Source organism: Cupressus sempervirens, chromosome 10, assembly GCF_028749045.1.
Source record: "Cupressus sempervirens isolate cs-2001-9-10 chromosome 10, ASM2874904v1, whole genome shotgun sequence".
Classification (NCBI taxonomy): Eukaryota; Viridiplantae; Streptophyta; class Pinopsida; order Cupressales; family Cupressaceae; genus Cupressus; species Cupressus sempervirens.
In genome coordinates, this window is record NC_143127.1 from 253,027,736 (window position 1) to 253,052,357 (window position 24,622).

The window sequence follows — 24,622 nt, forward strand, 5'->3', positions numbered from 1 at the left end:
TGATACCAATTGTTGGAATATTCAAATAGGAAGAATGCTTCTGAGGGGAGGGGGGGGGGGGGGGGGGGGGGGGGTGGGGTGAATCAGAAGTACAGTATTTTAACCATTAAAACCTTTTAACTGAAAGTAGATTGCATGCATATGAACATATCAAACAGTTATGAAAAACACATAAGCATCACCACATAACACTTGAGATTTTGGTAACCCAGAAACCCTCCAGAAATAAGAAGGTAAAACTAGGGTGGTGATGATACCCACAAAATCACTGCAGTAATAATATTTAACCACTTCTAATGGTTTGCCCTGTTAAAGACTTTACACTGTATCAATAGTGACCTGGTTAAAGGATTTACAAACACTTTACATGAAGTGTCACCTTGTTAAAGGATTTAATCACCTATTTAAAGGATCTACAAAATAGTTGTTAAGCTAACCTATCACCATAGGGTTTTTCATTCTAATACAATTGCTAGAGAGTATTAGGTACAATAAACCTGATAGCTTGCAATCGTTCATTTGCTGAATACAGGCACTTGATCTGCTTTCTCTAATCTTGATCTTCTGAGATCTGATACTTTTTACTCTGAAATAGTGTGCCTTCCACACCGTTGTACATCCACTTCTTTTTCTAATGAGATTTCGTCTTCCTTATAAAGACATTCGAAGACTTAGGGTTAAGTATGGATCTACGATCCATATTGAATCTTTGCTTCCTGCTCATTCCTTGCACTTTTCTTATTGGTTGCATGCCTTCTCCATTTTTCTAATTGGTTGCATGTAAATTGCATAAGAAATACAAAATATTTGATCTTATCATTTAATCCTTCAAGATTCGTCATATGTCGGCCATGAAAATGGTTTACATATGAATCAATGAAGTTACAAACTCATATGTACATTCTGTGTTACTCGGCACTTGATGATTTCAGATGCTCGGCACTAATAACAAACTGGCTTACTCGGCTCCTATTGCATTTCTGTATTGCTCGGCATCATCTGTGACTCGGCACTTAAATATCACTCGGCACTTGTATCATACTCGGCACCTAAAGTCATTCGGCACTTGAACTTTGCTCGGCACCTGATCTTCACTCGGCACTTGGAGGCTACTCGGCACCTGAAGTCTTTCCTGACTCGGCACATGTTGTGGCTCGGCATACATGGTGTACTCAGCTTCAATATAGAAAGTGGTTAAGTGTATTGGCACTCAAGTGTCAAAAACCATTATGAGGTTAACATAAATAATATAGCTAAGTCCTCATTTCTTCCTACCAAGTCAATGCTTGAGGGAGGACAATCAATCATGCATTGAGAATTTGAAGGAGATTTTTTAATGCAAAGGAAGTGAGGAGGTGGTGCTTTGGGAGAAGGGTAAGCAGGTGGGATGAGTAGGTGGAGACTAAAAACACAATTAATAGTTCTTTTTCTTTGTTTGTTTTAAACTCTCATAATGTTCAACATAGACCTGCAGCCATTCCTAGTAAATGGGGATGTGAGGTGTGGGTAGGGCCCATGTGGTATCCCATCCCCTCTAATTTACTCTATTTTACATAAATTTAAAAATTGATAGGGGTCTCACTAGTAAAGATATTACGGATGAAAGTTAAGACATAAAGTTTATTAGGTGGATTTATTTTGACTAAATTATATATATATATATATATATATATATATATATTAAAAATAAAGAAAAAAGAGAATCTAAGGAATATTCTCTATTACTCTTTTTAAACTTAAATATTTCTCATGTATTTTACATGAATCCGGTAGATGCTCAATTAGGAATTCTTTTCCATGCTTTTTTTTTGAGTTGCAATGTCTTAATAGTTTTTATGGGTATATTTCTAACTTGCAAAGAATGTGTTTAGGTACATTTTCTATTAGTTTTATGAGTTAATTGTGAGGTAAGATGTTTGTGATCTACCTTGGACTACTATTAGCCATTAATTTATCATGTTGTCTATTACCAAATTTAAGATACCACTATAGGGGAAAATATATCAATTTTGAGCATTTAACTTAATCAAGAACTTAATGATGTCTATCCACATTTCTCCTTGATTTCTTCATGCAATATTATGAATTTATCATAATCATCTATTTACATTCATGATTAAATCCAAATTTATAAGAGGGTGAATTATGAACTTAAATAACTTTGATACTTTGCAATTCAAATATCTTCAAAGCAAAAATTGAAGTGAAACCAATCTGAATTCTTTGCAAATCAATACCCTTGTTCATACAACAATTACTTTCCTTATTATAGAAAATGAAATCTACAATATTAATTACACTTCCATAAATTACAATGGAGATAAAAATATTTTCCCCAATACAATAATACAAAGTTCACACGGAAGTGCTACCATGGAGAAATATCGAACAAGACTAAAGGAACATTACCAAGGCTCCAATTTCTAGGATGCTCCATCACAAGGAACTATCCAACAATCTACAAATATACAAAAAAAAACCATGGAGGGCTCACCTCCCAACCTAGGCCTCGATGTGAGGCCACTCCTCGAGCTTAGGAAAACCAATATTTGATTGGGTGACAATTAGATACACTCACAATGACACACTCAACAAACCAATCCCATCCAAAGTATGCACAATAGGTTCCATTTTGAACCAAGACTAGGGAGAAGGTGAAGTTTTCTAGGTAGGAGATGTCAATCATGAATGCATATCATATGTCTCTTCCAAGGCTAACAAATCAGGAAGAGCCCAGGCTTGAAGAGCACATTGATCTAGCTATTGGGGCCATCTCTGATAATCCAAGGGAGACAGGAATGAACCTTCTGAACAACGCTCGTAACAACATGATTGATAATTTCAAATATACCATGAGCTATAAGAGGTCAAAGAGAAGGTGTGTCAGTTGGAGGGCAATAATAGGAAGATTGAAAATGAGAACCAGGAGGATCAGAGCCATAGAGCCAATCTAGTTGAGAGGAGAATAAAGAATTTTGAAAACTACAATCACAATCTGGCTAGTCAAATGATCTCTCTCCTCAATTCGATCAATGACAATATGCTCTCTTTAACTAGTGTGATCAAAGACAAAGGCTTGCTGGTACATGAGGAAGGAAAGGACAGAGAAAAAGCCAGGTCTGAGAATGATATGGCTACTGACATCACCTGTACCAGTTTGGACAAGGAAACGGATAAAGTCCAAGAGCAGAAGGCCAAGGAGCACCAGAAGATTTATGAGGCTGCCCAAACCATGCAGGATTTTGAGAAGAAGAATGAGGAGTAGTCCTCTGGTTCTGTCTTTTGTGTTTTTGTTGTTCTTCTGGCTTTTTGTTTTGGCTTTTGCTTAGTTTCGATAAAGACCATTTTTTATAGCCTTTTTATTGGCCTTTGGTGTTGGCTAGGCCTCTTGCTTATTATCAACCTTTAGACTCGTTTTATCTGGCTGGGCTTTATTGCTTATTATCAGCCTTGGTTTGTAGCTACTTTTGGATTTTAGGGTGCCTATAAAACCTATTTATCTTATCAAAAACAAATCACAATGAATTTTCGTTCTATCTCTCCTTATTTTCCCAAAACAAAGTCAACTTGTATTGACAAGTAAGAGCCCATAACACCTTACTTTCTCCCTCTCCTTGTTATTACGAGAGACTCTGCATTGACCTAGAGTCCAACTAAAGCCCTTTTCTCGTACATGGCCACTTCTGCCTTATCTAAGGGTGCATAATGCCAACACACCCTTAGCAGTTTTTCCAAAAAAACCAAAAAGGAAAACATGAAAGTAAAGCAAATAGAAAACCCACAAATACCCATCCCTCACATGTTACAACACAAACATGAAATACACACATGCAAGAGATTTACATAAGCAAGCAATAAACAATGCATGAAGAACATGGCCATGAAGAATCCTACCTTCACAAAGGTTATGACAATGGAGTTTTGAGATGAACTAAATCCTTCTTCCTCTACAATTCCAAGCTTGACTTTCTCTAAATGTAGAGAATGGGTGAACACCCTTCAACTCTCAAAATGGCCACTAAATAGGCTTCTAAACTTACCCACCCAAAATGGAAATAACTCCATAATTGACTTAAGCCTTCTATAGTCTTCCCACTTGATCCTACCATCAAGACAACCTTTTAGGAGAAGTGTAAACTTGACAAACCTCATCGAGATGGTCAATTTTAGCACTAAAGGGAAAATGAGATATTTAAGGGGTCATAAAAGTCAACAAAAGGACTTAGAAGGGTGGAAAAGGTTCCCAACCCATACACATGCCCCTTGGGCACTTGGATTGCATTAAATTTAGCCTCTAGGGTCATTTTAGGACCTATATAATTGGCTTGAAATATTTGATGTTTTAAAACCCTAAGAATGTAACCTTTCCACTAAACCCTAATTACGGTAATTAATCTAAGTTACTAACTAATCAATCTTAGATTAATGGGTTGCGTTGCTAACCCTAATTTGACATGTCAACACATGCATATAACGAGTGTCAAGTGACACCATAAGATTTACTTTTACATACTTTCGACATGTCACAATTCACAGAATGATACACACACATTCAAATTATGATACAAATAAAACACTTGACAATGAGGTTTGAATCACTTTATTGGATTCAATCTTAGTCTCACAATTTGTACATAATGTCAATTACCGATTCTCTGATAAATTCCATGATTAATTATCCTACACACTCAATTTGAATATGATTAATTTGATAACATCACATTCATATGTTTAAACCAAATTGCATAATCACATTGATCAAAACATTAAAATCCCATTTAAATAACATTTTTCTCATTTTTGTACACCTATTTTATCATCACTAGTCTCATAATTGAATCATTATAACATACTCATCAGTTCAAATTAAAATATTGAAATAATCATCATAATGCATATGTATAACCAAACATTATAACATCATCAATAAAGCATACTAAACTATTTGAATGCATATAATGTAATCATCAAGGTACCATAATTAACATCGTCATCTATATTGTAGTAGACGGTTCTGCTATCACTGATCTGTAGAGAAAGAACATTTATCTGTTTCAAAGTCTTTTGTCTTGTAATCAATCAATATAAATAAACACCCAAGAGGCATAATACGAGCAGACATGATTGTTCAGTGATAAGTCTCCTTGAATGGACACGATGACTTGACTTAACTAATTCCAAAGACCCAATCATGATCTGGTGTGTTTATACACCATAATGAATTAGTAAGCCCTATGATTGATAAGTAGGATATAATTTCACATAGTTAAATCCTGATAGCAATATCACAAGCCCTATGATTATCAAGCATGTTAATATGCAATACAATAATCATTTAGTCTCTGATATGTTATGTAAATAGGATCAATTACTTAGTCCATATGAATGCATACAAGATCGATAATGATCAGGAATTTGCAACCTGGTCTAAAAGAAGCATAATCAGATATTCATACTTGGTTCGATAAGATTTATTTAAGGAAGATCTCAAAGAATTTATGGCAGAGTAAATCATGTCAATGTTTATGTATATGGATATATTTCAGTTCACATGGTGTTAACTGGTATACATGCACACACATAGACATATATTTTGCCAATTGATTTTTTCTTGAATTCTTATTGATGCTATCATATCTCAACACTCCCTCTTAGGTAGGGGAGATAGCGAAGTGTGAATTGGTTTATAAATCACCTAACTCATGATATCAAAGAGTATACTGAACATCAAGTCACATGGCATTCGTATATCCTAGTCATGGTATGTGCACTGACATCACATCACATGATGTCTACTATAAAATATCATGCCATGTCCATGGATTTTATGTCACATAATATCCACCATGATTATCTCATAAAGAACATATTGATACACAACCGATATCAAGTCAGCATAATATCTTATCAATAAGTCCAAGAGATGTTAACTATCAAGACATTTTCCAAGATATCAAGTCAGCATAATATTTGTCATGATAGTGAACATTGTAAAGTCATCACCTTACAATGTTGTATACAAGTGTATATTACCAAAAAGATCGTCACCTTTCACTAATGTACACAGGGGCCCATATATTCATAGAGTCATACTTATGAACAAAGTCTTTACGCATAAAACATCTTATATATATACACCCACACACACAAATAGAACAAAATTTCGAAATTTAGTCTCAATAAATTACATTTCAACCATATCAAGTTTCTTTCTAAAGTACTGATGGAGCCCAAATTTTTATGGTCTCCATTTGTGAAATAATATTCGGGATTGATGACGTACTGTCATTGATGTCATTTACCTAATAAATGTGTAGAAATATACAACAGAAAATAAAATGTTAGCAACCTAAAACATGATTTGGAGGAGTTTCATATACAGACAGATAAGCATTTGGTGGACGAAAAACACCTTTAAAAACTATGCTTCTACACAGATTTCTACTTGGCACCAGTAAGATAAGAAGTTTCTATCATAAGAATTGATCAGATTTTCATGACATTCACCCACAGATAGTTTCCAATTTACTCGGCAACAGATATATTTAAGTCTGTATATAGGAAACGTGCAAAAGAACTAAAATGATAACCTGGAGCAGCCACATATTTTTTAAGTTAGCCCCACAACAGAGAGTATTTTGTTGTGAAGATTTGGAGATCATCAAAGCATAAGGAATTTGTTACATGCTGGATGTCCTTCATCCATTTGACAGCTTGAAAAAACAATTCAATGTCATATCAATAAGAGAACCTTTGCAATTATAGAGTACAGGTTAAATTTTAATGTATAAGTGCCTTTGAGTTTCAATGATCAGACAGATTGAATTGAGGATTGAATCGTGGAATCCTTTTTCCCCCTGTGAAAGCTCTTCATGAATGTGTGGATGAAGACATGAATGAGCAGCAACTAGTCTTTGTCAGTTCAAATCTTGCCTGCAGGAGTTTATTTCAGGGTTCGAAATGCAGAAATGGCATGTTATAACTCCTTTTTCCTGTTGGCACAAACACAACTTCCCTCCCGCAGACTGGAAATATGATTTGAAATCAAGGGTAACCATTGACCAGAGGCGTTTGATGGAAGAGCCTGAAAAATTCCATCAACAAGAATAAAAATTATGAATACCATGTGCTAGGAGTTGAGCAATGGAACGCTGATAAACTATGAATATTTTCCATGCCAAATCATATTAGATATTGAAGAGAGATTAATTGAAGTATGTGGTGCAATTAAATGAAAAGGTACGAGTAAAACAAAAAATGAGTTTATTATATTAAATAGACGTAACCTTTTTAAGTCTCTATTTGCCAGGAGACGTATTCTTTATTTGGAAAGAAAACATACAAATGAGAGGTTTATTATTTGTAACGAAGAGACATGGGACATCCACAAAAGCATTTTGTAAAGTAATATATTTATGTTGTATGGAGGGATAAGGAGCAAATATTTGACTTCATAATATCAAATAAAAAATCTTTTGTTTGTATTTGAGGCATGGAGAATTAAATTGAAGTTTATGCGTCTTTTATAATCATTTTTCAATTTTGTATACAATTTAAATATCAAATAAGTGGACTGGGTCATCTATGGCATTTTAAACTTGATCATCACAGATATTGTGAAATATTTTTATTGTTTCTTAATCTGTGTTCAGTTTGTCTCCCTAGCCTTAAGGAGTTAAAGCGCAATCTAGACTAGTTTAGAATGGTGTATATATATTTGATCCATCGCATCTTGATTAGTAAACTGTTTATAGTTTATGTGCATAGAATATTATAAAGTTGTATGTTATAATCTTCATTGTAGTTGACTCTGTTGCCCGAATAAGCTAAAGCACTAGTCTTTTTATCATTGAATTATTTGATTTATATTTGAAGTTAGAAAATCTATAACTTCCTTCTTACAAACCTCGAATCCATTGTTAAAAACCTTATACAAACATTCATTTCAAGCTATCACGTAACTCCATACTAATTGAGTTCAAAAACCTTGCCAATCGAAGAACTCCAAAGCTTAAATTCGCTATAGAAAAGCCTTGAGTCAAGCAAACAACATTTGAGGTGAAGGTTCACCTACTTGGGTGTAGCAAAGCCTAAAGCGCAGGAGAATCAAGGTGATTCTCGTTCGTTGGCCAGAATTGATTGAAGAATCCTGTTGGAGAATTGGCAAGCTCTTGGATTTCCAATCTATGGTTTTGGAAACCAACAAATACTACACTTTAAATCTGGAGAGGCTTGGTGAGAATGTTTGTTGTTTGATCATGTGTACCAATATATTCCAACTGGATTGCTTCCCTTTCAACCATATCACTCACATAGTGCTAAGGGATCTCTATATGCTTGGATCAATCATGGAAAATAGGATTCACTTTGATTGTCACAGTTGATAGTATTAGGTTTCATGGGTTCATGAAATAATCTCACAATCACCTTTGAAATCCATACTGCTTCTCTAAGTCCCATGGCGGCTACAATGTATTTTACTTCAGTAGAACTTTGTGCTATGGAAGAGAGCTTCTTGTTTATCCAAGAGATCATGGCTACTCCAAAACTGAAACAACATCCAGAGGTACTTTTTCGATCAATCACACTTCTAGCTTGATGTGATTGTTTCCTTTTGTTGATGTTTTGATTTTCCTCTTGATGATCACTTTAATTCTCAAAATCAGGTTGGTTTTCATTTGAAATTTCCTCAAGAAGCTCCCTCTGAATCTCAAGAGAAGAGTCTGTTTCCATGGAGGTTAGGACACGAAAGTGTATATGCTCTAATCTTCTATGCCAAATCTCGTTGGAGTCATTAAGTTTCACGAATCAATGATTGTTTAGTCTCAGTGCAAAGTTTGTATAGGTATCCTTGTCTTTCACCTATAGTTTTGGCTTTCTTAAATGTAGTGTTCTTTGGTCATACTGACTCTGTATTTTTATCTTCTAGGGAAGTATTCATACTAGAGTTCTTTTGATTCCAAGTGTAAATAGTGCATCTTGAAGTTGGATAATGATGTTTGATTTTAATTTGATGTTACATTTTCCCATTCCTCTTACACGTGCATAATCATCTCTGATAGTTACCTCTTCCTCAATCTCTTCCACCATAGTATCTAGATGTTCTTGAAATTCGGTGATATGTCTAAATGACCCACTATCAATCACCCAAGTATTGAATTAATTTGATATATGATTTGATAGTGTTGAATAGAATGGGAACTTCTAAGAATCCTCTTCTATATTTGTTTCTCTAACTTAGCATAGGATGTTTGTTTCTTAGTTCTATCAAGACATTTGGAAGCATAGTGACCATATTGATCACATCTGAAACATTGAACTTGTGAAACATCTTTTCTTTATCTGAATGAACTTTTTCCACTATAATTTTTCTTCATTTTCTTATGATGGTTGGTATTCAGAACATCAATGTCTTCATTTATGGATTTTTGTTTGTTTCCTATTGCTAATTGTCTAGCTTCTTCTTGTAGGCAGTCAGATCTTAGACTGACTGACTTAGGGAGTTTTGACCTTGTAGTTATGCCTTTTTTGAATGATTCCCATGAGTTTGGTAGGCCACCTAAGGCTATTAGGGATGATCCTTTGCTATCTATTTCATACCCAATGGTTGACAATTGATCCCTCAAATTTTGTTATTCTCATGAAGAAGGCATTCACAGATTCTCCTTTGTTCATACTTATGTGATTCAACTGTCTTTTAAGTGCAAGGCTTCTGCTGGTATTGTTTATCTCAAATGTGTTCTCTAGAGATTTGAACATGAGGTCTGCAATTGTTTGTTTTACCAGTATAGGTACTATGTGGTCTCTAATAAAATCCACTGTCAATTTCATAGCTTTCTTGTTATTTTCAATCCATTGGGATTTTTCTAACTCATCTTCAAGTTTTGTCCTTTTGTCTTTTACATATTAATCTACTTTGTTTTCTTCTAATATCATCATGATTCTCAACTTCCATGCTACGAATTGTTAGCACCTTCAAGGCGATCCTCAAATCTGATTGCATTTGTTATTTTGAAGAATGGAAGTGTGACTTTACTTATTAAGGTAGTTAGTCTGATTTCTCAAGTTTAATTTGGATCTTCCTAACTTGGCTCTAATACCATGTTTGTTATTAAACTTATGATCAAATTGTCAAACAGTTATGAATATGACAAATGTGAAGGACATAATACTGACTCTATTTGAATTGTCTTGCAGATAATTTTATCAAGTGTTTGAGGTAATACTGCAATACTAGAGATTTCAATCTGAATGTCTGTATTGTACTAGACAGCTTTGTTGTTGTTGATCTATAGAGAGAGAACGATTATCTGTTTTGATGTCTTTTGTCTTGTAATTGGTCAATATAAATATAACACCCAAGAGGCATAATACAGGCAGACATGAATATAAATATAACACCCAAGAGGCATAATACGGGCAGACATGAGTTTTCAAATGATAAGTCTCACTGAAGGGACACAATGACTTATCTTAACTAATCCAAAAGACCTAATCATGATCAGGTGCGTTTATACACCAAAAGGAATTAGTAAGCCCTATATCAGTTCCCATTGTAAACTGGTATACATGCACACACATATACATACATTTTGCCAATTGATTTTTTCTTGGATTCTGACCGATGCTATCATATCTCAACATATTTAGGCTACACATTGTAAAACTCGTTAGTCTATTTTAATGATATCTTGATTTTTAGTAAAAATACGGAGGAACAAATAGAACATAGGGTATGAGTGGATAGTGATGCAGTTTGATTTGTCAAATGTTCTAACTATCTTCATGTGGGCAATAAATCAGATATTTAGACTACAGATTGAAAAAAAATTGTCATAGTCTGTTTTGATGATATCTTGATCTTTAGTAAAAGTATGGAGGAACATCAAGAACATTTGAGGTTGGTGCTTGAATATTAGAGCAAAATCTTTCTAATTTTGTTTCTCTCTCTTCTCTAGATTTACTTCTACATCTAACAGTCACCCTTCTTCAATGTTTCCATATTCTTTCTCTATTCAATATGGAAACTTTCTCTTTCTCTTTTCAGAATGTTTTTGTTTCTCTTTGTTCGTTATAAAAACATTCTTATGTATACTCATATACATAGATCACTTATGATCTCTATTTAATAACACATTCATTATTTTACCATAATATGGTATCAAAGTTGTTTTTTCCAAAAATTAATTTCATTATTGAAATTTTCTAAGTTATTTTTGAACTAAGTTTTGAAAGTCTTTAACATGAAATTTTTAGACTCCTAAGATATTCAAAAATCTTTGCATGGGTGTGTTCATTTTTTTTTCAATCTTCTTTTTGCAAGAATTCATTTTTTCCACAAACCCAAGTAGGGTTTCTTAGCTGCATTTTTTTGAAAGGTAATATGCTCTGGTATTCGATACATTTTTTCTTTTGGGTGTCATTGTTTTGAGCATTTTTCTATTTTTTCTGCAAATTTTTGGCTTTCTGGGTGTCTTTCTTATACAACAGCTGTCATTTTTGTTGTTGTCCAAGGTTTTTTAAACTGATTCGCAACAAAGGCCTACATTTTTCCACCATTTTTATAGTCACGTTTGCCTTTTTATGGTTTTCTCAAAAACGGTTAGGGTTTCTCTCGAAACTCTCTTTTTCCATTCCATTTTTAAAAACTTTTTGCAGATTCTTGATGTCTTTTTGTAGATTTCAACTAGGTCGGTCTCTGTTTTTCTAGGTGCACTGTTTTTTGTGCCTCGAATTTTGAACCAACAAAATCATAAGCTAATTTTAGATTTCTTTTTGGGTTTTTTGAGATCTCTTTTCTCTATCCTTTCATCTTTTTTGGGTCTCCAATCAATCTACCTCGAAATTCATGCCATTTCTGTTATTCACATTTTTGCATCGAAAGAACGTACCATCACATCTCTCACCAATCTTTTCTTCGAAGGCAGCCAATGATGATTCAACGGAAAGAACTACAACACCTAGAAGCAGAGAATGATGATGATGTTTGAGTACCGTCGCCTTGAGGCACTTGTTCTAGGTACTAAGACTTGTCCTACTACAGTCAATGCTATTGAAGAGAAGTTTGATGAGCATAATTGTGAAGTGGTTATGCTTATTAAACTTTCGATTACTAATGATCCGCTGCCTCAAGTGTCGTCTGGCAAGACAGCTGTAGTGATTTGGAAAACACTGAAGGATCTCCATGAGACATTAGATAAAAGTAGAGCCTTCTTTCTGAAGAATCAGCTATTTCTATTATTATGGATGAGGATGAGCACATGTCCTTACAAGAACATCTTCTAAAGATTAAGGACATCAAAGATCAACTTAAGGCCATTGGTCGTACAATGGAGGAAAAGGATATGGTAGTCAATTACTCTGAAAAGTCTCCCATCGTTCTATGAGCACTTTATTGAGGCGCTCAACAATACTGCAACTGATGTTGCATCAAATTTCCAAATTTGTGCACCAAACTTCTGCAGGGAAACAACAGTTTGGCAACACTACTCCTTCATCCTCCTCTAAATAGGCATTTTCAGCCCAATCCTTTAACAAGGATAAAGGCCTATCTCAATTATCTGCTCAATCGCAGAATAGCTCCAAGAAGCAGCAAATTCGATGCAACTATTGCCACAAATTTGGTCATGTGATCCAAGAATGCAAGACTTGCATTGCTTCTAACCAACGAAAGAAGGGAGGTCTCAGCCACAGGCCAGTAATGCAGAACATGTAGAACTCACTAATCAGCCCGAATTTGCTTTTGATGCCTTTTGAGGATTCTCTTGCAAATTTTTTGTTTTGAAGCTAGATTGACGACCATAGAGGGAGGGAATTAAAGTAAAATCCATCTAATTTTGTTTCTCTCTCTTCCATAGATTTACTTCTATTTCTAATGGTCACTGTTCTTCTATATTTCTATATTCTCTAAATGTTCAATATGAAAACTTTCTCTCTCTCTTCAAAATACTTCTATTTCCCTCTTTTTATTTGTTACAGAAATGTTCTTGTGTATACTTGTATATATAGATCATTTATGATCTTTGTTTAATAACACATTCATTATGTCTCACATAATCAAAAGGTTGTTCATCAATCTTGAAAAGAGTGAAGTTTGCAAGAATGAGTTTATCTTTTTGGGTGGTGTTATTTCAATTGATGGATTGAGCATGGATCCTGAAAAAGTTAAGGGCAGCTAATCCTTAAATTAAATTATGACAAGAGGTATAAAACTTACACGGAATGGTGAATTTTTGTAAGATATTCTTAGGAATTTCAATGGAATGAGTGCACCAATGACAGTTGCACAAAAGGAAAGACCTATAGTTGGACCAAGGCAACTAAACTGGGTTTTGAACAGATCAAAAAGGAAGGTAACTGAGGTTCCAGTTATAGCATTACCAGATTTTGAGAAGCTTTTAAAGTTGAGTGTGACGCTTCATGAGAAACAATCGGCGAGGTGTTAAGCCAAGAAGGTTTTTCACAATTTGGTAGATTTTTTGCATAAATATTCGTCGCATCTTATTTTTTGGCGAATTTTGCAATAAAAATACATGGGGTATCCGTTTATGGCTTTTAAACCTGTTTTTATCTGCAAAAGTGCAGTCTGCAAGAAAGATACAAGAGTCTTGAAGCCAAAGGTTGAATTGCACCAGGTTTCCTGCACCTTTGGGGGCCATTTTAGAGCTGCACATTTGAATTCTGCAACTCACATTTTTTGTATGCCCATGTTCTCTGTCGATTCCTCATCTGTTCATTTCTGGTTTGTGCATTGTCCTAGTTTGCAGCCCAACTTTCTGTCTTTTGCTATAGAAAAGCTTCATTTTTTTCCTGAAAAAAAATAGAGAATGTGCGCCCATATTTTGCCGTGATTTATCTCATGATCTATGTCAGATTTTGCAACCTGTTTTTGCCATTTTCTTGCTGTCTTTTGCCCAGGCATTCTGGTTTCAATGCAAATCACCATTTTTAAAGGGTTTTCTGTCTATTTTTCAGTACCTGCGACATTTCTACTTTTTGTGACCTCTCTATTCATGGGTATTTGTTTCCATGATTGTAATCTACAGCCCTTTGTTGGCTTGGTTGGCGTCAAAGATCCTGGCAATGATCTTGATGAGTTACATCGGGTACATCCTCATTGGATCAAGTTTTTTGGCCAAGGATGGTGGTGTTAATGGACGGAAGGGTTGTGTATTTTTGTAGGTGGGTTTATTATTTTGTCCCTTAAAATACAATTATTCTAAGTTTATAGTTTTGTCCCTTAAAGAAATTATTCTGGGTTTATAATTTTGTCCCTTAAAAATTATTGTTGGGTTTTAATAATATTTCTCCTTAAAAATCATTTGTTTTTTCTCATTTTCTCCTCAAAAATAATTGTTGTACTATTTGGATTTTCTCCAAAGAAAATTATGACTGCCGGTGCTAGTCTCAGCCTTTTTTTATATTTTCCAAAAAAAATCATTGTCGGGTTTGGTGACTTTTTTCGCAAAATGTGTGCTTTCTTGCAGCTATTTTGGATCACACCTAGAGTTGCTAAGGTAATGGTCTACATAGGGGTTTGCTAATTTTTTCCTCAAAATTGTGGTTTCAAATTCATCTGTGTCTCTAGCTACAAGGAATGATACCTTTGTTTCCTTGGTCAATTCCAAGAGTTCTGCAAAATCAAGGAGGGTCTCAACAGCAAATCATTTTGCAGTGTATTTTGAAGAGAGTGGGGGGAGTCTTATCCATGCATCCATGACCCAAAGGGGGCACAGCCTTCAAAGCATTTATGAAGTATCCTGAAAATGTCCCAAATCTGATTTAGGTTTTCAATTCTTGACATGTTTTGCTTCATTTCATTGCAAAATAACATGCAAATATGTAAACTAAACATGCAAAGGAAACAATGTAGATTTCCAAGGAAATAAGTGATTTCAAGGACAAATCTAATTGAAAATGATTCTGATATAAAACATGCATGGCTGTTATATCAAATATACTGTTATTACAATGCTAAAACATGCAACATATACACATCATTCCACCCCAATATCAACAAAACCCCTCTGAGATATGATCATTTGTAGTGTGACACGTGATCACAAAACTGAACAATCTAATGCACCTGTGAATGCTGAAGTGAATCCACCAAGAGAGCTGATTTGGATTGCTGTCCAAATCGACAAACCATCTCAGGTTTCTGTCCCAGGATTTTACTAGACCTTCAAGCAAAGCTCCAAGCTCATAGAGAGAGACTCCAAAAAAAAGAACAATTTTTAGAATGCCTTAACAATTCCCTTTCACCTCCTTTTATGATAGTCTTTTCCATATTTTGAAAGAAATATTTTATTTCATTTCTCTCCAATATGCAACTTTATGTTATAATTTGAGGTTGATGTTATGGTAAAGCCGCTTTATTTATTAACTTTTAATAATACTTATTTCATTAAAGTCAGTTGTAATTAAATTAATTTAAATAAAGTTATCCTTTTGATATTTAATTTATTTGTACAACTTTAAAACAATTAATTCAATTAATCTATTTCGCCAACATTGAGGAATATTACAACTTGTGACCAAAAGACTTACAAATTGTTTTTATTAGGGGTTGTAGAATGATGACCATTAAGTGAGGGTATTAAAATATTATAATGTTTCTTTAATGATCATCTTAGTTATCTTATTTAGCTTAGGAAATTTCATTTCCTATCTTTAGTTTCCATTTGTTTCATTTAGAAACATAGTCTCATAGTTTTAAAAAACTGTGCTCTATTGCTAATATCGATAGATATTGCGAGGCGATATAATCGCCAAATAAATTGCTGATGATATTTTGATAAAATCGCACCGCATTTGGGATGAAAAATCACAATTTTTACGATTTTGGAATCAAAAGACAGCTGATTAAGTCAACTTGAAAAACAATAAAGTTTTCTAAAAAGGTTTAGAGTTTTTTCATTTTCCTGCTGGCTGCAATGGCTAACAAAAGGGTTGCGATGGCTGCTGAGGAAAGGTGTGATTACTAAGGACTATTAAGGCACACAGATTCAGACTGTTGAGAAAACGTAGAAGCACAGATTCAGACACAGGAACTATTTCAACAATATGCCTCAAAGATGCCATCACATGGAGTGCTGATTGTAGAATACACACAATGGTTTTGCTCTTCAACAGGTTATAGAAAACATTTTGGAAATTTAATGTAAATGTGTCTAAGTATGCAAAATTTCATCCCCAGTAAATGACTTGGAAAGTCAATGCATAGTAGTCAAATCTCCTCATATAAACATCACTATATGCTCTTGGATAAACATCAACATCACTATATATATATATATATAGAGAGAGAGAGAGAGAGAGAGCTATAAGTTGTACATTTATAGAGCTATAAGCTATGAATTGATGATCGTGAGTTATGATATAGATTTATAATACTATATATTAATACTTAAGTAGTATAATATTGTATATTAATAAAATCATTATAGAGAGTTATAAATTAGTATAAATTAATAAAGTTGTATATCTAATAAATTATAATACTGTTATTTATTCTTAATGCTAATATGCATATGCATTGTTTATTAACAGCATATATGAGTTTATAGTGTTAATCAATTATAAATTCATTATAGTGAACAAATATATTCATTTATAGTCTTCATAATTATTTATTAATATATATCTATAAAAATTATATATTTTCAAATGTTTGATAGAAGCGCCAATTTATTGCTCGATTTTTTTGCCGAGTTATCGGCAATTCCAAGATTTAAAAAAAAATTAGCTAGCCGAAATATTGCCAAAACCGAGTTTTTCAACTATGCATAGTCTCTCTAAATCTATTTAAGAAGACGAAATATCCTAAGCTACGAAATTTGCAAAATCCACAGAGAGAAGCAAATTGCATATCCAAAAATATAGTTCTTAATTTAAATTAGATAGTTGCAAACAGAATATGGATTTCTTTTTTATTCTTGATATTTAACCTGCAAGCATGGTAACCCAGCAAGGGCATAGAGCTCGTGAGGCACACCAGCACAGCGAAGGCATGTCCAAACCGGTATTAACACCATTTGTTTCAGCCAAGTAGGGATTTGAACAGTAGTTGCACCATTAACAATGCAATCGCTTGACCATTACACCACAAGATGATCCCGGCAAACTATGAATATTAATTGCATGCTCAAAAAGAATTTCCCCTTACATAAGTTCACAAGAACAACTGCCCTTCTAATTATCAGAATTTCATTACAAGAAGGCAACTATAGCATGCAATGATCATACCAGAACACGCTCCATCAGCAGCTAACAATACCCTTGTGCAAATCGTATTCAGTCTAATTGCTGGCTTGATGTGCTCAAAAGGTTAGTAAAAACACAGCTGCAATAAGACCTTATTAGCAGACCTTAGCGACTATGAATCCATTCTTGCAGCTGCAGTCAAAATCGCCAGTAAGACCAGCTCTCTCAATTGTCGATAGAAAAAGCATACTGCTGAAATTACTTATAAAGAACCTTTCTGGGGTTTCATCCAGAAGTATCGCTTTCTCCAGGGGTCTTGTCTTGAGATAGGAGATGTTGGGTCCAGTCTTGTAGAGCATAGAGAAAGAAAATATTAATAACCAAGAATGGATTCCTCTTCTTTATGAGATTCCTTACAGTTATAATTGACCCCAACAGCTCAAAAACATACTTTCGCTTTCTTTCCCTTCAAAGTAACTAAAACACTCAAACATGCCTTGTCAAGAAAGCAATCAAATTGGCTGTAAGAGAAACTTGGCCAAGAGGAAAAAATCATGTTGACTGCCACTTAAAGTTGGTTTCACATTCATGACTTGAAAATAGGACTTGTCCCCCTTATTAACTCATTGCCTTAGCCTATGGTGATTAGAAACTAAATAGGCTTAGCATTAGCTTCCTAAGTTAAAATAAACCCTTAGAGAAGAGGCAACATTACAGTTTGGTCTCCTCCATTTTACATACCATCTATTCACCATAGCACAATTAAACACAGAACGCATAAAATATGGGTGTAGCTTTTGTTGTTGAATATCATGACTCCAGAAGTGTAAAATACTCCCAGCCAACAATTTAACGAGGTTAGCCTACCTACCTTCTGCTATAGCCTGGATTTACACGTTTGTCGTGGTTTTCGAGTCCTAATTCTCACAATCTCATTCCTACAAACATAATTTAAGATTGTATTGAGCTCTTTGTGTGCCTGGAAGAATTAGAGATGCCGTTTTCATAAATAGTTCAGTGTTTTAGATTCATGATATCCTCTTATAATATTTCTAACAAACCTTGCCTCTGGCATCATCAATACTGACAAAAGAGAAAGGCTCAGGCCATTCATGTATTTAATTTTCGGCCAATCTAGCAATCTGGGCCTCATAATCTTCTCCACAATCATATTCAACAGGCAGAAGTGCTTCACTATATAGTTTGCAGGGAACTAAGGATCTTCAACTACAAATATCATCATTCCACTAATTCTTACCTTGCAGTAATGAAGGACTTCGAAGTACAGTTCAAAGCAGAATAACGAAAGTAATTAGTTCAGTTTAAAAAGTTGTAATTACTATGCATACCTTGCTTGAAGAACAATTAGCCATGGATTCCATGGCAGGTGAATAGAGACGTAGCTTCTGTTGTTGAATATCATACCTCCAGAAATGTGAAATGCATACAGCCAACAACTTGATGAGGAGGACCTTTCCTTCCTTCTGCTAAAGACTGGGAATTGATATGTTTGTTGTAAAATTTGAGTTCTCAATCTCACTGTCTCAAGTAAACCTCTTACAATCTCCACCTACCACAATGAGTTACTGTCTGTAAGAATATGAGAAATGGTTGGGGAAGCAAGTACAAGCCACCAAGCAAGAGGGTTGTGGTAGACACCCCTCATAGGCTTCGTGTAGAAATGGCTTGGAGGGGACCAATCATTTCTCTTCCCCTATTGTTTATAAATATAATACAACTTGATTAATCCTAATTATTGACTATACATACATACATGTAATAATGTATGTGTTTCATGTTGTGATTGCCAGATCTAAATTCAAGATCATATTATTTGGCAAGATGCAACTCTAACCATACTTGTTTCAATTGTGATTTTAGGTGCATTCTAAGGCAAATTAGGAAGGGGACATTACATTTGGCATTTCAATTTCATCTACCAATGCTGTTAACTCAGGAACATGACATTGACCAGGTGAACTTAAATGAAATTGAAAGAAATCTGCAAAGCCTTCTAAATTTCCATGTTAGTGTGTAAATTTTTCATTTACGGCATTCACTTTTTCTAGCACCAGCTTCTTTAAACCCTGAGCAATTTGTTTGATCTATCAATGACCACAAATTGATTGACTCAACAGCAATTTCTCTAACTGAATATCTCCTAGGTGTAACACAGCGAGTAGTCCATGACAATTTGGGAGTTTGCAGCTTATCTGACATTTTGAAAGGATTCACTGTTTTAATTCATTGTTGATATTATCCTAATTTGGAACACATAAAAATCCAATTTATTTCGAAAAGCATGTTTGCCTAGTCAGGGCTTGAAATGACCTGGAGGACCGAATTATAAAATAAGACTCCCCGTGTTTCAACTACTAATGTTTCTGATGCTATCCAACTGCTAATGAACTTCCACTGAAAATGGAAGAATCTACAGGTCTACGTTACTGATTTTCATAATATCTTTTAAGGACTTACATGAGAATCTTAAGAGAAACCGACATAGGTGTTTAAAAATGATACAACATCAAACCCCAGGCTACAGCTTCTGTAAATATTTGGGGGCTGGAAAACTTGTTTGCTGAAAAGTATGTTCAAATCTTTGCTCTAGCATAATTCTCATTCCAAACATAATGATATGATTTTCTGAAATGCCCTTCAGATGCAACAAAACTTTTGGCTATTAAATGGTCACCAATTACATCAGTGAAGAGAAATTAGCTCACTTAAGTAGCTACAATGCATACCTTGCTTAAAGAACAATTATACACAGAATGCATGGCAGGGTAACATAGACGTAGCTCCTGTTGTTGAACATTGTACCAATGTAAAATGCATTGATGAGAAGGAACGGCCTACCTTGTACTAAACACTCGATTGATGTGTTTCTTGCGGTTTTTGAGTCCTGGCTTGTAGTTTGATTCCCGAAAATACAACTTGCGACTGGATTAAGCTCTTTGTGCGTTTGGAAGCATTAGAGATGGCATTTTCATATAGTGCCCACAGTGTTGTAGATTCAGGATGCGCTCTTATAATATTTCTAACAAACCTTGCCTCTGTCATCGTCAATACTGTGGGAAGAGAAGGGCCCGAGCCATTCATGGATTTGATTTTCTGCCACACTAGAAACCTTGGCCTCATGACCTTTTCAATATTCTTACTCAGCAAGGAGTGGTACTTCACTATATAGTTTGCTGGGAGCTCCATGTCTTTCACCACAAAGTTTGTCGCTTCACTAATTCTTACCTTGGAGTAAGTAAGGACTAGAGGGGCAGAGCGACATAGTTGCCAGGCTTCTTCAGCGGAGAGTCCGCAGAGTTCGAGATGTTCTATCTTGGCCTTTACCGTTTCCACGCGGCTATTAGCTACTATATTTACAATATATTTATAGGCATTGCTTTCTTTATCGGCGCCAATCTTCTGAATGAGATCAGCTTGAGCAGGCGTTAGAGAAGTGCGTTGCAGAATGGCCGTGTTTATCCGTAACAGTCGGAGGAGCTCCGCGCCCTTAAAACCCAGTCTCTCCCAGAAAACAACCGAGGGCTTCAGAATTTTCTCCAAGTTATAACTCAAAACGAAGGGGGCTCTAAGAAGGCATTTGACGAGGAACTGCTGAGATTGAAATAGTTTCTTAAGAAACTCCATCTTGGGAAGAAGTTCGTTCTCGAGGCTGGTGCTCAAGATGCGTGGATTGTTCGCCAGAAGCTTGACCAGAGTTTCACCTTGAAAGCCGAAATCTTCCAGCAATTTGATTTTGGGTTCCAGTATTCTTTTTGCACTAGTCGTGATTAGCATCGGATAGTCAATCATTATCTTGGCAATTTGGTCATGGGAGCAGCCGTGTCTGTTCAGCATATCTGTAAAATGTTCGACCTTGTCGAGGGTTTTGAGCCTCTGCAAGTGGGGAGCCCATTTAAAGATACGAGTGATGTCCGTGGCAGAAATGTTGAATCTGGTGGAGGCGAAGTGGGAAAAGAGGTTCTGCGGATGAGCATCATGGATAGTGACAAGGGTTGAGTAGAGATTGCGCAGATGAAATGGGATGAAAAACAACTTGCGGCATAACATGGTGCTCATGGGACTGCTGCAACAAGAGCTTCTACACGAAAATGAGATAGGGCTTTGTTTACAGGTTAAAAGAAAACGTAAAAACAGCTTCTACACAAAAATAAGATGGGGTTTTGTTTCCAGGTTAAAAGAAAACGTAAAAACAGCTTCTACACGAAAATAAGATAGGGCTCAAAAATAAGATAGGGCTTTGCTTCCAGGTTAAAAAAAACGTTAAAACTGTCCACAGCCGATAAATTTATCGTTGGCTACTTCAAAAGGGAATGTGAAACATGATTTGAGGAGTATTATTATTGTATTTCTCATACAATTGTAATATATTTAGTGATTAATTTTTCACATCTCAATCAATTATATCTAATTATTTTCCTTCTAATTTTTTTGATTTTTGAATTGTTTATATATAAATTTTTTCAGCATCTAAATTTCTTTAAAAGCCGAAATTTTAGCATTCACTTTAAAAAATAATATTATATGGAAATAGTATTATCACTTGTAACTTTAGGTCCTCCTTTATTGCTTGTTATCTTTTTTGTTTATGTTTTTTAATAAGCTAGGTGCAGCTAGGTGCTTACTATTTTGGTATTTATTTATATTTTATTTTAATATATCTGATTTAGTTAATATCTATTCATTAAATTATCTAGATTGGAATCCTACTCATCTCAAACTCCATGGTTGAATGACATTTGCTCTCATTTTATTATGTCTACTAACCTCTTTTGAGTGATTAGTTTGTTAGATGGCAATCTGCAACAAGGATAAATCGTTAGTTAGTAGATGATCTACTGACTTTTGACCAAGTATCAACTGGCAGAAATCATGTAATATATTGAAATGATGTAATTATCAGGGGTATGCCCTTGTTTGTATGTAATAAAATCATGTAAATTAGCTCACTAGGGTATGCCCCTTTTAAAAACGTAATAATATAGGACATTTGTCCCAAGCAAGATTGGAGGTTTTCTTCTCCGTTCTTTCCTACTAGTGCCCGTTTGAACAGAGATAAGTTATTGTAATTTATCTTTTATTAATAAAATACATCAAGGCCTTGGTCATTTACTAATTAAAAAAAAAAATATTGTATGAAAATAAATAGTTTTGGGTTTGTAAATATTAACTTTACCGCCAGTCACTATAGTATTTGATTATATTAAATTTTAAATATTTTAATTTATGAAAGATGACAATTAACTAATGTATATATTAAAATATAGTATTTGTGAAAAAAAGTATAATAATAAATGAATAGGTAAAAATATAATATAAATAAATATATCTTTCTTAAAATACTTTGTTATTAGACTAAAATATAGTACAATTATTTTATGATTATCTAGGGCCAAAATATCTACATCTTAATACTATTTAAAATAAATGTTTAGTTATCTATAGTAAAAAATAATATTAATGTATTAATATACCAATATACTAAAATACAATTAAGTAGTTATAATAGTATCATTGCATTTATGTGAAATTTAGATTTTTTATATTAAAGTTTTATCCAAAATATATATCAAATATTAATCAATTAGCAATAAATTTATATTTAATATTATCAATTTTTTACTTTATTATTCTAATTAATTAAAATTATTATAATCTATGTCAAATACAAGCCGCTACATGGCACTTGTTATTATTATTATTATTATTATATAGATTATATTTTCAAATATTTATATCTTTTTTTAATTTTTTTAAATTTTATAAATCACATTTTTCATTCATCCTATTAGTCCATACTATTTTTGGTGGGTGAGAAAATTAATTTTTTTCAACAAAGTTACAAATATTTTCTAACAACTTCATCATTCATTTATGATGCATTAATTACAACTTTATCTTTTCCACATTTGTGACAAGTTGATAAAATTTTTTTCTAATCATTTTATCTTCCACCTCACACGACATGTCTAATCAATATTAATTCTCAATAGCAATATAATTTCCATATGTTATATCCTTGTATTTGAATTTCTAAATTTTTTTTAAACTTTGATTTTTTAATAAAAGTAGTTAAATTATTACTATTATTTTACTTTTATAAAAATAAATTAAACAATATTATTTTTTAATTATATTTTATAATAGTGTTTTTAATATGTATAATTGATAAGTGTTACAATTTATAAATTATATCATTTATTATTATTAATATTTTTATTTAAACAATTTATCATTTAGTTTAAATATATTTAAAACTTAAATATATATTTTATTATTAAATTAATAATTATATTTTACATCAAAAAAATACTAAAGGAAATAACCACAAAAAAGAAATAATTCAATTCTAAAAGATATATAAATTATTATTAAGTTTTTATAAACTATGTATTAAAATTAAATAGTTATATTCTATTTCTTATTTATTACATCATATTTATTCATCAACATCAAATTTATGTATTACATCTATTTATTATTTACAAATGTACATATTAAATTATATAGATATTATTTCATAATTAAAAATTACTTAATTTTATGAATTTTTTTGGAAATACGAAACATTAAATAGTAAACGCTCTAATTGTGTAAAATTAATCAATTAGTTTTACTGATAAAATATTTTTATATTTCAATACATTTCATTTTTTGTTATACAAATGTGAGTTTTAATATAAAAATTAAATTCTTAGTTTCATTAATTAAAATATAATATATTTTAATTTTTTATTATAACCATGATTTTATTTTGACTATTTATTTTATCAAGAAAAATAATTATATTTAATTTTCTCTCTCACACACAACTTTATCACTCTATCTTACTATTTTATCTCTCTTCCTCTTCCTCCTCTATATTATCTATCATTTTTTCTTCCGTATATGTGTTTATGTTGTTATTGTTCTATAATGTTATTTATCTCTATCTAATGATTAAAAATAGTGTGACTTTCATTTGATAATCAAGATGAGAATAATACATAGTTGGGGGAGTTTTTCCAACTACTTATGGTTCTCTAGTAACATGCATAACATGCTTAAAAATATAATGTGATACTCCAAATGCTTCATGACTTCTTCAAATTCTATAATTCAAATATTGGTATGGATATCTTTTATCATTGCACATATTTTAAGTTGTCAATGTAGAAGGTGCAAATTTGTCTAAAGCATATGTATTGATCGTAGTATGATATTAAGTACTTAGTGCCATATTGGGGACTTTGTCCTCTTATTCTTGGGCTTAAATGCCCCAAGATATAATAATATAACATAAGAACTTAACAAAAAAAATGAGTCATCCTATCAAATCACAAGTGCATTTCTAGGATGAGAATTTAACAACAAAATATGAGTCATCCTATCAAATCACAAGTGCATTTCTAGGCAAAAA

General features: G+C 33.3%; 1 protein-coding gene across 1 annotated transcript; it reads right to left on the reverse strand.

The window, feature by feature from the left end:
- Nucleotides 1–6,514: 6,514 nt before the first annotated feature.
- On the reverse strand, nucleotides 6,515–21,500 carry LOC149533581 (uncharacterized). The gene is made up of 2 exons (XM_089805236.1): nucleotides 20,065–21,500; nucleotides 6,515–7,084 (listed from the first exon to the last, which is right to left on the reverse strand). The coding sequence occupies exon 1, from the start codon at nucleotides 21,280–21,282 to the stop codon at nucleotides 20,071–20,073; it is 1,212 nt and encodes a 403-aa protein (XP_089661362.1). The 5' UTR covers nucleotides 21,283–21,500; the 3' UTR covers nucleotides 6,515–7,084; nucleotides 20,065–20,070.
- Nucleotides 21,501–24,622: the final 3,122 nt, after the last annotated feature.